Here is a 14508-nt window from a genome sequence, read left to right as displayed (position 1 = left end):
CAAGCAGGAGAGTCTATACCATTTCAGACCAATGGCTCTCCAGTCACTTCTTGAAAGCCTCCAGTGATGGGGCACCCACAACTTCTGAAGGCAAGCCATTCCACAGGTTGATTGTTCTCTACTAAGGAAATTTCTCCTTAGCAGTGCTCAAAAAAATAATGTGGTTTTGTTACAGAACTTATCCTACCCCCGTTAATCTTTTAGGTTCTCCGTCATTTATTGAATCCATTACAGAAAGAAAGTGTTCTTTAAATACATATACCCCTGCTAAAATCCAACCAACAACATTTGAAGACTTTGCAGGGCGGAGATCTGTTGAGCGAAGCCCCTCAGGTAAGTAATGCTTGAAGAAATTTAAATATTCTCATATCAGTAAGCTTTTAATTGGTCATACTTTTAACAATCAAATTTATATACTTTTAATCTAATTGAAATCTTTACAAACCTGATTTTCTGTTTTATCTGATCAGCATTGAATTAAAAAGATGAGAAATGTTTTATTAGGCAAAACTTTTTTTACTTTAACTGATAACATAGAAGTACTGGTAGTCCTCAACTTACAGCCAGAAGTGAGATAACAATCTTCAGTTATTAAGTAAAACAGTCATTAAGCAAAATATCACAACTCATTTACTCAATAAATGCAATCTTGGTTTGAATGATCCAGAAGTAGTGTTCCCCATATCTTGCAGATCTTGATTTAACTGACTATAGTTGAAAGTATTTTGTGTGACATTGTTGCTCATAATATCTTGACTCACTATCATTTGCCAGAACTGTTCAGTCTGCTTCCAGCCCTTTTCCTTTCTTGGGATTCCATTAAATATTAAAGCCATATGATTAAAAGCCATATGTGAGGCCAATTATGTAAACATTTCTGTAAGTTATGCGTAGTTATAATTTTAAGTTTAGTGGAGGATTACCGATTTTTAAATTGATATGTGATGTACAACATATATCCAGAACTTTGTTTTAAAAATGATTCAAAAAAATGGATAAACACACATTTAAATAATTTAAAAAATTGAGTAAACTCTTAATCTAGTCAGGTTTGACAAGGAGCTTAGTTTTAAGCATTAAAAGGACTTTCAGCTGTTCTGATTTAGTTTTGTTCATAAAATATAAGCATGTATTTTAATGGTGTGCAAAACACCATTCTGAATTTAAACCCAGTTATTTATAGTACAGTGCAAGTTTCAGACAGACTAGGTGTTAGAGAAAATTTTTGAACTCATTTGTAGAAATTGTTTTGAATTCAGAATGAGTGTTATGAATTCAGCTTAAAATTTGACTGAAATAATATTTTGTTTCTGTACAGATGCCACTTGCTCTTCCGTTCCTGATATTTGACTGCACCATTAGAAGACAAAAAGGATTTAAATAATACTAGTGTGGTTAGTAAAATGCTTTCTGAAAAGAAACTAAGCACTTCAGTCAAAACTTGAAGGAACACTTCATTGCCTCTTCTATAACTAACAAATCCTTAAAGAAAAAGGCAGTTTTTGAAATCATATTTGCCACACAGTATGTTTCATTGTATATAAAATAATTTCTAGAATGTACAAGTTGTATATTTTCAGGTTGAAGGTGACTTCCTTTCTAAAATATAAAAAGCAACAAAGTTTACACTTGTAATTTTAAGGTACCGATATCTTAAATATAAAAACTGCACAAAATATTTCCATCATTGTTGTCTAAAATATGCACACAATGCAAAACCAAAACAGCCTAGCATAGTAGTTTGTATTGCAGACACAGCTAGAAAGAGAGAGAAGACAAAAAAGATTTTTAAAAGGCCGTTATTTGGAGATAGATTTACAATAGGCCTTTTAAAAGTTTACAGTAAGCATTTTTTCATTACCAAGAAATATTAACATGGCTCTGGTTAATGGCTACTTTTCTGAATACTGATCCCTAAACTAGAATTTAGCAACTTATACTTTATTTCCGGTACACATGCATGTTGTTTGATTTATAGATGAAAACTGTTTAGGTTCTCGGATTTGGAAAATGCAAGAAAAATTGAATAACCTGCTGTAGAATCTAATACTCTAAAGCTAATGTGTCTTATATTTGGAGTCATGTAAGGACTAATAGCATCTATATAATATTGTACAATTGTATCGTTAAAAGTTAAATTTGGTTTCAGTTCACAGATCAGCTTCACTGAAGATTTATTCTAACTTAACAAGAGTCAGGGCCAGGAAAAACAAAAAGAAAACATTTTTAATGCTAATGTATTTTATTTCCATTTCATGCATGTTCACTACTAAGTTAAAAACTCATTCTCATCCTATGTCATTATTTTCTGTCAGCAGCAGTTATATAGGGAACAAAATCTTGGTGTTAACTCCATTCTGTTCAGTCTTTCATCTGTTAAATGCAAGGTTTAGACTGTAACCTCTCTCCATGCTTCAATTTAAATATGGTTTCTGGAAGCATTGCATCCTTTTCTATTATATTGGGGTACCTCTAGTGAGATTTCTTACCTAAAGTTGCACTGTCCAAATCTGTGCTCAGTCTTGGTATTGAAGTACCTCTTTCCTATTAGAATACGAAGCATTTTGGGAGTCAGTCATGGGCAATATATACATGATTTACCACATTGTTTACATCAATATCTAGAATTTTTGCAAGTTTATTCTAACCTATGCTTTAGTATAGGGCATGAATTAATTTTGATTACATTATTTATGAATTTATTTCTTGTTTACATACTCTCCAAAGGTTCTTTTTTTAAAAAAAATATTTGCAACACAGGTTTCTGCAGAATACTGTTTAAAGTATATTCCTATAAAGGTTAACAGGGCTTTAGAAAAGCAGAAACAGCTGGTCTGTTTACATTCATGATTGTAATTTTATATATCTGTACATGCTGTCATTTGTTGTATTTTCAAATGAAAAGAGGTTGCAACAGAACCAGTTCTATGAAATTAACTGTTTCATCACTGAATGTATGGGCATAACCCCATATAGAAAATAGGCATTATCACCTATCTTTTAATCATGCCTACTCATGGACAATGTTTAAAGATAATAATCAGCATTATCAGATCTCCCAAAAACTGGAACTGTGGTTTTTTAAAAAATATTCAGGTTTGTCAACATCTATATATTAATAGTCTTTTGACTTACCTTATATATCCTGTTCAGTTATTGAATGGTTAATATATTTTCGGTCTTTGCAGTAACTCTGTAATTTATGAATGGCAATATTTTCCTTTATGCTGCAAGAGGCCTGGATTCAGTGCCTTTATAAGAATAAAAATACTTCTCATTCAGTAATTTTCCATAAAAGTGTAATTGCTTATAAAGCTTGCCATGGCATTGCTGTGCATATTATATGGGATTATATAAGCAATTATTAATTATTAAGATACCAAATATATGAAGGGGTTCACAATTCTCATTGCATTCATCTTCTAAAATACAAGTTTTTAATATGGACAATGTTTGTCTTGCTCACCTATGAATGTATATGTTATATATTTTTTTCTATACAAAATGTTGTTTAATTATGTGTAACATTCCAGTCAACCAAAGCTTTGGCATAAAAATTGAACATGCTCTTGAATAAAAGAGAGTCTGCAAAAAAGCAGCATCCATTCTACTTGATCTTTAACAGGATTTTTTTTATTGCTACTCATGCCTATACATGCTGGACAAGGGTCAACGGAATTCAAGCGGTATTAGACTTAGTTCATTTGTGGCTATGTAGAGTTGATAGGCTGATTCCTCTTTTGATTCTGACCCCAGGTTCTGCCACTCCTTCTCCTACAAAATAGTGTGTTGAAAACAGCTCTTCTGTATTCAATTCAAAATGATATGACACTTTGGTATAAATCTATGCATTATTATAAATAAAGGGCACACCTCACTATGAGCCACAGTGCAAAATATAAGAGGGATAAGCTCTTTTAATTGACAGATACATGTAATATTCTGGATGTTTTTCAGGATATCTTGTTCTTCAACTACCTGAAAGGATGTGACAGACACTAGATCAAAACCTGTTAACTATTATGTAAGAGTGCCAAACACACATTATAGGAAAGCAGATTGATTATAAGAACACCATTTCCTAGCAATTAGAACAGTTTAACAATAGATCCAATTAATCAAGTAGTTGTGGGTTCTCTTCCCTGGATCTGCTCAAGCAAAGCTTAGGCTATGCGGAATGTTTGCTTTGATGTTAGTGACAAGGGAGTTGGATTCAAAATGTTAAATGGTCTCCTGTAATTCTACAAAGATGGTTCTTGCTCTTTTCCCTTGTGGATCTTCCTACAAGACTGTAAAGACTCTACCCTACACTTTTATCTCTTCCCCTTTTCCTCCCTTATTTTACTTTCATCTTTATATTTTTGTATTTTATGCTTTATAAAAAAATTAATAAAATTTTGGATGGTTAAAAAAAGACTGATAAAACATTTCAACATTAGAATTTCTAACCCTCTCATTAATCAAAATGAAATATTTTAAAGATTTTTTCTGTGCTCTGTAGTTCCTTTGTTAGTAACATAAAATAGTCTAAATTCAAATTTTCTCAGAAAAAATAAATTTCAATTTTATGTCAGTCTCATTTTAGACTACAGTCACATTTGCTCTTTACTGTTTATTACTTTAGCTCGCTGCAATAGAATTAAAGCTATTAATAGGTTTGTACCAAATGTTATACTGCCTTATTCTATATTTTGGTGACATTTTGAAACAGCTTTAATATGCTTAATAGCTATTGATAGTTATATTAATGATTTAAACTTAATGAAACATGCCTTTTAATTTACAGAGGCATAAGCAATACCGTGATGTCATAATGAAACAGCTATACATTTATTGTTGTTTATACTGTCATGGAGTTATTACTATCTAGAACAGTGGTTCTCAACCTGTGGGTCGGGACCCCATTTGGGGTCAAACGACCATTTCACGGGGGTCGCTAAACAAGGCTGTCCACCATTTTTCCCCCTTTTCTTTGGCCACGCCCCTGGCACCCAGTGATGTATAAGTGGTTGGGGGTCACCACAACATGGGGAACTGTATTATGGGGTCGTGGCATTGGAAAGGTTGAGAACCACTGATCTAGAATGTCAGTAGCTTGTGGCTTGCCAAGTCCTCAACTCAGATATACTGTAAAATCTTCAAAGATGTGATGCTAAATTGTTCACAGGAAAGTACTATTGACCAGTAAAGAATCTTTTTTTTTTAATTTGGATCAGAGTATACATAATTATGATACATTAGATTTGTGTGACAGGAAGAGATTTAGTAAGCGTAGTATCCCACAGTTATGAGTGGTATCTATTATACAATTTTAAAGGCATAGAATTAAGCATTGCTGCTTAATTGGACCAGGCAGCCTTCAAGAAACTTAAGTGGCTATTTGCAGCAGAACCCATGCTAAGATATCCGAACACTGATGCCCCCTTTGTGATTGAAACAGACACTAGTGATGTGGCTGTAGAAGCTGTATTGTTACAAGAAAACCCCCAAGGAATCCTTCAACCCTGTGCCTACCCCTCCAAAAAACTAACTGATACAGAACAGAGGTGGGCAGTATGGGGAGAAGAAGGCTTATGCAGTCTGATGGGTGTTACTGATGTGATGGCACTTAGAAGGGGCTAAACACCTATTTGAAGTATGGATGAATCACAAGAATTTGGAAGCTTTAAAAACCCCACTAAAGTTATTCCCAAAACAAGCCCGATGGGCACAGTACTTAAATTGGTTTAACTTCTCCTTACTCTGTATTCCAGGGGGGAAGAACTAGCAGATGCCCTGTCCAGGTTACTGCAATACAATTGTACCAGACCCAAATAGTCTGTCTGGCCATTCATTCTAACAAGCTGGCAGCAGCAGTGGTTAGGAGGGCCCAGAGAAAATCAAACCAGACATATCCGGTGAAATGCTAAATTAACTAAAATCAGCTCTAATAGCCCACAAGGAGCAATGTACCCTCAGGGACAGACTTGCTTGGGTGGGGCAAAGCTCTATGTCCCTGCCTCCTTGTGAGCCAGGATTTTACAAACCTGCCACAACTCAAAAGCAGTGGGGCACTTTGGATTTGTAAAAAACCTGTATTTAACGAAAGACAATTTTGGTGGTCATCCCTCAAAAAAGATATTGAGAGCTATGTGGATAGCTGCCCAGTATGTGCCTCAGCAAAAAGATGGCCAGGGAAGCCCATGGGATTCTTACAACCAGTGGCGAACTCCCATGTACCCTAGAAGGAAATGTCCATGGACTTTATAGTAGAATTGCCTGACAGCGCAGAGAATACCGTGATTTGAATGGTTATGGACCTATTCTCAAAACAGGTCTACTTTATCCCATGTCCAAAGATCTCATCAGCCTGTGCCTTAGCCAAACTCTTTATCCAACATATGTACAGACTCTATGGCATCCCTGATAGCATAATTTCAAAACAAGAGGTGCAATTCACTTCGTGGTCTTGGTGCAAGTTTTTAAAACTAACTGGAATTGTCCAAGGCTTAAGCTCCTCCCCTCAAACAAATGGGGGTGCAAGAGAGCCAACTCTTTTTAAAACAATACCTCAAATGCTATATTATCAACAAGATAATTGGACTGACCTACCATTTGCAGAAGTGGTATATAAATTCATTGCATAGCAGCACTGGGTTTACTCCATTTAAAGTTGCTTTGGGCCAAGACTATGTGGCAATCCCCAAACTACCTCTGGAAAACCCCCAAACGTCTGTCAGAATGAATACAACAAATGCAAAATATGTGGCCAGTAGCCTGCAAAGTGCTAGAGGAAGCACAAGAAGCCTATAAATGGCAAGCTGATAAAAAGCATGCCAAACCAAAGGAGTTTAAAGTGGGCGACCAAGTATACCTTTCTTCAAAATACATGCAATCTACCCAACAATCTAAAAATCTGGGTCCTAAGTATATAGGTCCTTTCCCCATTAACAAATTGTTTTAGGTCTCTTTCATGGATGCTTTTTATCGTGGGATCCTATGACTGCCTTGGTCCACCTGCCATCTCTCTCTCTCTCTCTCTCTCTCTCTCTCTCACACACACACACACACACTGTGCCCAAAGACCTGCAACACAAAGACTTAGTGTAGTCAATGATATACTAACTTTAAATCGTATCCTGGAAAAGAATTGAGAAATCCCATGTTGAAATTCTTATAAGCCCATGAAACTTATGAATTAGCTTTAATGCTAGTTCCTATCATCCTAAGTTACCTCATATGTCATGATGTTTAAGTGAAATGAGAATTGCAACCAACAAGCCACCACTGAGGCATAAACATTTGGAGAGAGAAAAGGAGAAAATTTCTAAGGAAGAGCTGATGGCTAAATCAGTCAAAGTGAAAAGGAGACAAGAACAGCAAGATGAAATCTGGACTACTGAGAAATGTAATTAACTTTAGAAGACTTTACTCAGCCTGAATTTAAAAAACACACTAAGGTATAGTTACTTAAGTATATGTTTCCTTTCTATTTAAATGTATCAATAAAAACATTTGGATAACTCACAATTTGTTTGAAACTGAAATATTTCATTCACCCACCAAGAGCTGTCACCAGCCTAGTCAACATTTCAGGGTTTGTTTTTTAAAAAATCCAAAGAAGGGAAATTTATAGCAACAACAGATGACTAAGTCTATCCAGGAAGGAAATAATAGTATTAAGAAGGCATAGGAGTATTTAGTTAAAACCTGGCCAGAAAATGGGACCATTCATAATGACTGGAAGAACAATAAAATACATAAATAAAAAAATGGAAATATGGCACAAGAAGAAGAAAACTCTGTCAACTTTCAGTTCAAAAAAGAAGCATAAAATAATGCTTCACAAACTTTTTCCCTCATTATCCAAAACAGCTTATCAGAAAGTTATCAAACTTAGAGGACCATCTTAAGTTCCTTCATTCAGGACTGACGTAGCTGAACAAATAATCCTAACTCAAGGACTACCTGCGTTATAAAAACAACACCACTGACTAATGTTCATGTTATTTCAACAAAATATCCATTGATCAATTTTTGTCTCAATAGAAAACCGGCAATCTTTAAGTCAATTAAAATATCCATCTTGTGGTGGGTAATAGGTTCATGCATTGTTACCCAAAGGGGGAAAAAACCCTTCTACACAATAATGGGTAATTTATCCCGTTTGGGAAGCATTATTATAAAGGAAAAAAGTTGACTTTGAATCCTAGTGATTTTATTGACCTGTCCAGACAGCTTTCTTGACAACAGGAAAGAAAATCTTTGTGTTCTTCCAGGATGTTTTCAATTTTCCAGCGAAATACACCAGCCCTGGTATGTCCTACATACTTTTCAAACTTGGAAACTTTTAAGATACGGGAACTTCAGCTCGCAAAATTCTCCAGCCACCAACAGCCTAAAAGATTCCCATCCAAGTAGTAACAGTTTAGGGTTAGGACCGGTCAGCCACCTGCGGAGGAAAATGGAGGCCTACGTGCCTGAGAACGTACGGGCTTTATTTCTAACTAAGAATGTCCTGGATTGAGATAGGGAGAAAAAGAGTTCGGTCCTTCAAATGCCGGCAACCTTCTTTTCCTTCTTTATGACCTCACAAATTCCATCAGCTCGTGACTAAACAAAAATGCGCGAAAGGCGGCGGCGGCCAAGGGACCAAAGACGGGTGGGAGAAAAACGGCGCCGTTAAGAGAAGGCAAAAACCAGTTTACGCGCTCTGCATTTCCCACGGTTAGAGCCAGACCGGGAAATAAGGGAGGCCTTAGCGAAGGCACCGGTGGGCGGGACCGCGGCAGGAGGAGCGGCTCTCCGCCTAGCCACGCCAACCCCAATCCCCGCCCCAAGCCGGCAAAATAAGAGAGCGGGGAGGGGCTGCCGTTTGCCTCTCGCTTGCTCTTTAGCTTGCTCAGCGTTGAGGGCGGCGGGAGGGCGGCCCGCAGGCCGGGTATCCTGACCTCAGGTAGGAGAGCGAGATGGTGGGGTAGGCCTGGGAGGGGTGGGGCGCCCGCTAGACCAACGGCGGCGCTTGGGGCCGGCGGAGGGTTTGTGGCGCGCCCTTTGCAGCCTGCAGGCGTGATGGGCCCCGGCAGCCGTAAGCTGCGGAGCGGGCGGGCGAGAGAGGCGTCAGCGTCAGCCAGGCGGACTAGGATGAGCAGGCGCGCTCCAACCCGCTGACTGCGGTGCGGCGTTGGCCCAGCCCGCGTGTGCTGGCGGAGGGAGGGAATAGGTGGGTGGGCGCCACCTTCGAGGAGTCGGTGCTTGTAAACAGATCGGGCGCGCCTTGCTTTTGGGGCGGGAGCCTGAGGCTGCCTCTTAGATTCCCAACGGCGGAGATGAGGTCGCCGGTTCTCTAGAGGTCACCTACGCGCGGATGTAAGGTAAACACTTCCCAACGCTGGCTGGGGTTGCATGTGCCCGTCGAATCCGTGTGAATATAGAAATCCCGGTGCGCGCGCACCTTCTTGAGCATCCGTGACGCAGTGTGTTCATTGTGTCTGCGTGTATCTGGATCGGCAAAGCGACGTGTTGGGGGGGGGGGGGTTCGTTCGGAGAATGTGTGGAGGGCGAATTCTCGCGTGCTGTATTTATAAAACAAGTGCAAATTGTCTTGGCCTACTTTATGCCTTGTGTAGATTGTGGGCGTATGAATACGTGGGTGGGCGTATGAATACGTGTACTTTGACTTTAAGGTACACTTATTTAAGCTTGGTGTAGTTTAGTATGTATGATGCTCGTTCTGGACCAAAAGCTTTGCTTATTAGATATTTTATGACGTGTTAAAGATTCAAATTATTAAATTAAATAACATTCATATTCAGAGAAGCAGCCCCATATATATTTCAACATGTTGCTAGTTTCAGTGTCTTTATGGAGCTTTGATCCTTGCTGTATCCTACTTATTTTGCATAGGTAGGATATATCTTGTAGGATGTGTCAATATTTTTCCACTAAATGGAGTCCAGCTCTTGGACTCAAGACTTTAAGAAGCCAAGGAGCAAAGCCAGGAATCTGAGCAAGCTTCAAGCTATGTACAGCTTTTGATGTTTGATCCACTTGTGTTTTTCTTTTGTTTGCAATTTCATAGTAGGTAGTAGAGCTCTGAAGTTTTGCTATCTATTTGCAGCATATACTTCATCACACCTGTCCATTCCCATTGAGAAATAGAGTTGATTCTGAAGCATAGTTGTTAAGCCTCTGCGTATGGCCCACGTGCTTCAAGGACTCTCCATGGTACTGCTGCCTTGCCTCATTGTCCATAAAAGGAAGTAGCACTATGGAGAGCTCTTGGCAGCTACAGATTCCCTGCATGACACAGAGATTTCTTTCTTCTGGCTTGCATTCAAATGATCTTCTTAGATCTGCTCCCCTAAATCAAGATCTAAGTGATGAGGGGAATCTCAGTAGAATGACTGCAAATAAAATGAATTTAGCATGTAGACTTGAAAAATGTAATGTTTTCAACCACCAGCAAAGTTGTTTAAAAAATGCAAATGCTAGAGGTTTTTTTTTTTGCAGATATGACAGCTGAATGTTTTCAGCAAAGACTGCATACTATAAATACTTTCCTGCAGTAATTTTATTTCTCAGCTGATATATTTTTTTAATAATCCCAGGACTTTTAATTCTGCAGCTTCACTCCTAAAACTTGAGTAGAAAAAGAAAAAAACTCTTAGTATATAAATAGTTACAATAATATATTTTAAAACCATTGTTAACAGTAAGATAAAAACTAAGCAACAGTAATATTAAAATATTGAGCCCAACAATAATACTAAATGTAAAAACATTGTACTCCAAAATAATACCCAGCAATCTAGTAAAACTATACATATTTTCTATGTTGGTATAAAATTGCCAAGCTGTGTTTTGCTCTATTGCCATTTCCATAAGTAATTTTTGAACATGCAAAACCTGAGATCTGCTTCTAGCATTATAGTTCACAGGTTCAGAAGATCTACTATACATTCTATAATCCTTTGAATGGCAGAGGGTGAAGGAAAAGTTAATATCCACAGCATCATAGTTTTGTAGCTTGTCTCTCTTGATATTTAATCATGAATCCATGTAGAACAACTGAGAAGGTGTAAAGTGGTCTGTTATCCAACTAGGACTGAAGACAGCTCTGTGTACGTGTTTGTGTGTGTTTGTGTGCTGTAGGTATGTATATGTATTCCCTTTATTTCTCTAAATCTACAAACACACACACACACACAGAGAGAGAGAGAGAGAGAGAGAGAGACATAAAAAGGCATCAGTAGGTCAATAAAGATAAATTGATTCCTGGCTGTGGAATTCTGGGAGTTGAAGTCCTCATGCCTTAAAATTGTCAAGTTTGGGAAACACTGCAGTAGAGTAAGATTTAATACAATCTCATGCAAATGTAAGTTATCAGAGAAACATGCCAGACTCTAGTTTGGGGAAAAAATCCTTATTAAACACTTATGCCTGATTTTATGGTACAGAATTATATGCTAGAAATATTTATATGGAAAGATATCTTCATTGGTACCCATCTGGTGCCCAGTCGCTTATTAATATATGTTGTATATTTATTTGTAATCCAGTGCCCAGTGCCATATTTATATCCAGGAACACCTCTTGGGACTTCTAGGGACCCTAGATAAATTTTAGAAAATAAAGGATGAGGATGTAGGAAGGAGACATTGTTTTGTTCATGTCTCATCCATCCATCCATTCATTCACTACTTTTATTATTTTTATAAGTAACTCAAGGTAGCAAACATACATAAGACTCCTTCCTCTTCCAATTTTCCCCACAAGAACAACCTTGTGAAATGGGTTGGGCTGAGAGCAAATGACTGGCCCAAAGTCACCCAGCTGGGACTTTATCTCAGGCTCTCCTGCTTTCTAGCCTAGTGCTTTAACCACTAGAACAGGGGTCTTCAAACTTGGTTCTTTTATGACTTGTGGACTTCAATTCCCAGAATTCCTCAGCCAGCATGTTTGATGACCCCTGCACTAGAACAAACTGACTCTCATTTTGCCACTCTTCTATTTTACTTTTTGACTGATTTTGTTGGTTTTCTTTTAGCGTAGTCTATTTTTTTGTGTGCCAGTTCTTATTCATAATGAAATATATGTTGCCTATGTGTCATTTTCTCATTGGGTAGGATTTTGCTTGTCTTTGAACTTCATCAGTTTGATTTTGAATTTATTTTTTCTTACAAACAAGTAAAAGTAAAAAACAAAACTAGATTCAAAAGAAGCCCTCACTTCAGCTGTTTCGGGTAAGTTATATCCCTGTTAGCATAATTTGGAATTATTTTTAAATTGGTTAAAATGACAGTTTTAGCCATTTCACAAATGAGCAAATCCATTATGTGTTTTGTTGTAAGCTCTATATGTATTCTGAAATTGTCCACTAGATTTAAATTTTAGAAATCTTCAAATATGAATGTGCAAGAAACTGTTGAATTATAAGTAGGATAGAGGTTCTGGAGAATATGACATTATGTATGAACTACATAAATATTTTCAGACATCTGTACATTGAAAACATTTCTAGGAAACATCTGTTGCTAGGGAGAGAATAATCACTAGGGACTAAGACTGGTTGATGTGATCTCATTTTCACAATGAACCAGGCTTAATTATCACTCATAAAAAAATATTTGAGTGTGATATTTTACAAGGGTGATACAGCAAAAAAAAAAAACCTCTCTTATTCTTTTCTCGTACTATTGTCCTCTCAGGAAAAATACAGACTTGTATCAGACTTGGATATTTTTCTATTATAGCTGAGTGGACAAAAATTCTAGAATGATTCAACTACATCTTTGCTTGATGGTTATAGTTGGCTTGAAATTGCAGGGAATCTGTGTTTAGTGGGTTCTCATTAAATTGAAATATCGAACATTTTTATTATTGATATTCTTCAACATGTTAATGACTTAGATGAAGACAGAATGCTTATCAGATTTCATGCAAAAATTAATGGGCTAGCTATTACTCTAGAAAGCAACAACAGCCACAACAGAAATTTAAAACAATCCAGTCCTAAAAGAAATAAGCTGAAAATTACTGAATGAAATTAAATATAGACAGGTGCACTTTTTCACTTAGGAAATAGAAATCAAAATACATACATACTGAATTCAGGTTACCTGCCTGAATGGCATTACATGTGAAGATGATCTGAGAATAGCAGTTAACTGCAAACAATGTGAGTCAGCAATGTGATATAGCTGCAGAACAAGACAAACGCCATTTTTTTCTACATTGGTCAAACCCCATTTTCAGCAATGTGTCAATTTAAGAAAACACATTTTAAGAAGGATTCAGATCAACTGGACAGGTCAAGGGAAGATCACAAGGATGATAAGAGGGTAAAAAAAAATACTGCAAGAAGATACGGAAGGAACTGGAAATATTTAAGACTTTAGACTTGTGGGGGAAGGGAATATGGTGGCATTCTTTGAGTCCCAGAAAGGATGTCACACAGAAAGTCAAAGCTGTTCTTTGTCATTTAAGAGTGCAAGGTAGAAATAATTTAAGTTGCAGGAAGAACTGACTGAATTATTAGAAATTACGTCTTAACATTAAGAGAGTTTAAAAGTACTTAAAGAAGAGGTAGAGACTGTAACATTACATGATTTTTTTAACTTTGGATTTTTATACCAAGTACAGACATGATTGTCTAAATGGCTCCTGCTGTGATTTTATGATTGTTTGAGTCATGCTCTTATCATGATTTCTTTATAGAACAATATCCCAGTGAGGATGACAACCCTACTCTTTTTTTACTACCTGCTTTTCGTAACCAGGCACTGCCTGGGTGCATATGGAATGAAACACACAGAAGTCTTGGATAAAATGATCTCTGAGCAGATCCTTGCTCTCTGGAAATATTGACAGTTAACAACTGGAGAGAGACAAGTTGGTAAAACTACTGTATATTGTATATATTATGTTCTACGAAATTGTACATTAGAAGAAATTTTTGCCTAAAGTATTATGATTAATAGCTTCATTACCCAAGCTACAATTTCTTGAATCCTTAAAGGGTTTTACTTTATTCCTATCAAATATGACCCTACATGCAGCTAACTGGCTATTCAAGACTTAGAAAAACCATGCATCCTGCTTTTCTTTTGTTGGCATCTTCTGAAACAGTTCATAATTTGTGAAATTCTAAAAGTTTTTGTTTCCGGTTAGCGTTTCTCCTTTAATTGGGTAAGTAATTTTCAGTTTTACAGTCTAGAGCAAACATGTTAAACTTGCGACGTCACGTGACATCAGGCAACGTATTGGGACAGTTTTTCCATTGCTGGCAATGGGGTGGGCGCGGCTTCCCCATGACACATCTGGCCTGTGGGCCGGCAGTTTGACACCCCTGGTCTAGAGGAGCTCAAAAAGAAATTGCTGATGCTCCCTGGAATATTTTTTTATTACTCTTCTTACACATGCATATATTGAACAATAAAATTAATAAAACTGAATTAAATCTCACTGACTTAATGGGTTTTTTGAACAATGGGTAAATATAAACTTTACCGCCATGAAGAGTTTGGT

At 37.1% G+C, this 14508-nt stretch overlaps 2 protein-coding genes across 22 annotated transcripts in view; both read left to right on the top strand.

The window, feature by feature from the left end:
* PPIP5K2 (diphosphoinositol pentakisphosphate kinase 2) overlaps positions 1-3610 on the top strand; it is a 62230-nt gene extending 58620 nt beyond the window's left edge. For all 14 annotated transcript variants that reach the window (XM_039338618.1, XM_039338600.1, XM_039338601.1 and 11 more), the window contains 2 exons: positions 205-333; positions 1319-3610. In XM_039338618.1, coding sequence (XP_039194552.1) covers positions 205-333; positions 1319-1350 — 161 coding nt within the window. In that variant the 3' untranslated portion in view covers positions 1351-3610. The remainder of the gene's footprint in view (positions 1-204; positions 334-1318) is intronic.
* Positions 3611-7571: 3961 nt separating this feature from the next.
* MACIR (macrophage immunometabolism regulator) overlaps positions 7572-14508 on the top strand; it is a 15580-nt gene continuing 8643 nt past the window's right edge. The window contains exons 1-2 of one of the 8 annotated variants that reach the window (XM_039338623.1): positions 8773-8935; positions 13699-13876. The gene's annotated coding sequence lies outside the window, so the exon portion shown is untranslated. The other 7 variants (XM_039338626.1, XM_039338627.1, XM_039338620.1 and 4 more) reach the window with 7 other exon arrangements.

This window comes from Crotalus tigris, unplaced genomic scaffold, assembly GCF_016545835.1.
Source record: "Crotalus tigris isolate CLP2741 ecotype Arizona unplaced genomic scaffold, ASM1654583v1 scf7180000017710.2780689, whole genome shotgun sequence".
NCBI lineage: Eukaryota > Metazoa > Chordata > Lepidosauria > Squamata > Viperidae > Crotalus > Crotalus tigris.
This window is presented reverse-complemented; position numbering and strand designations above follow the sequence as displayed.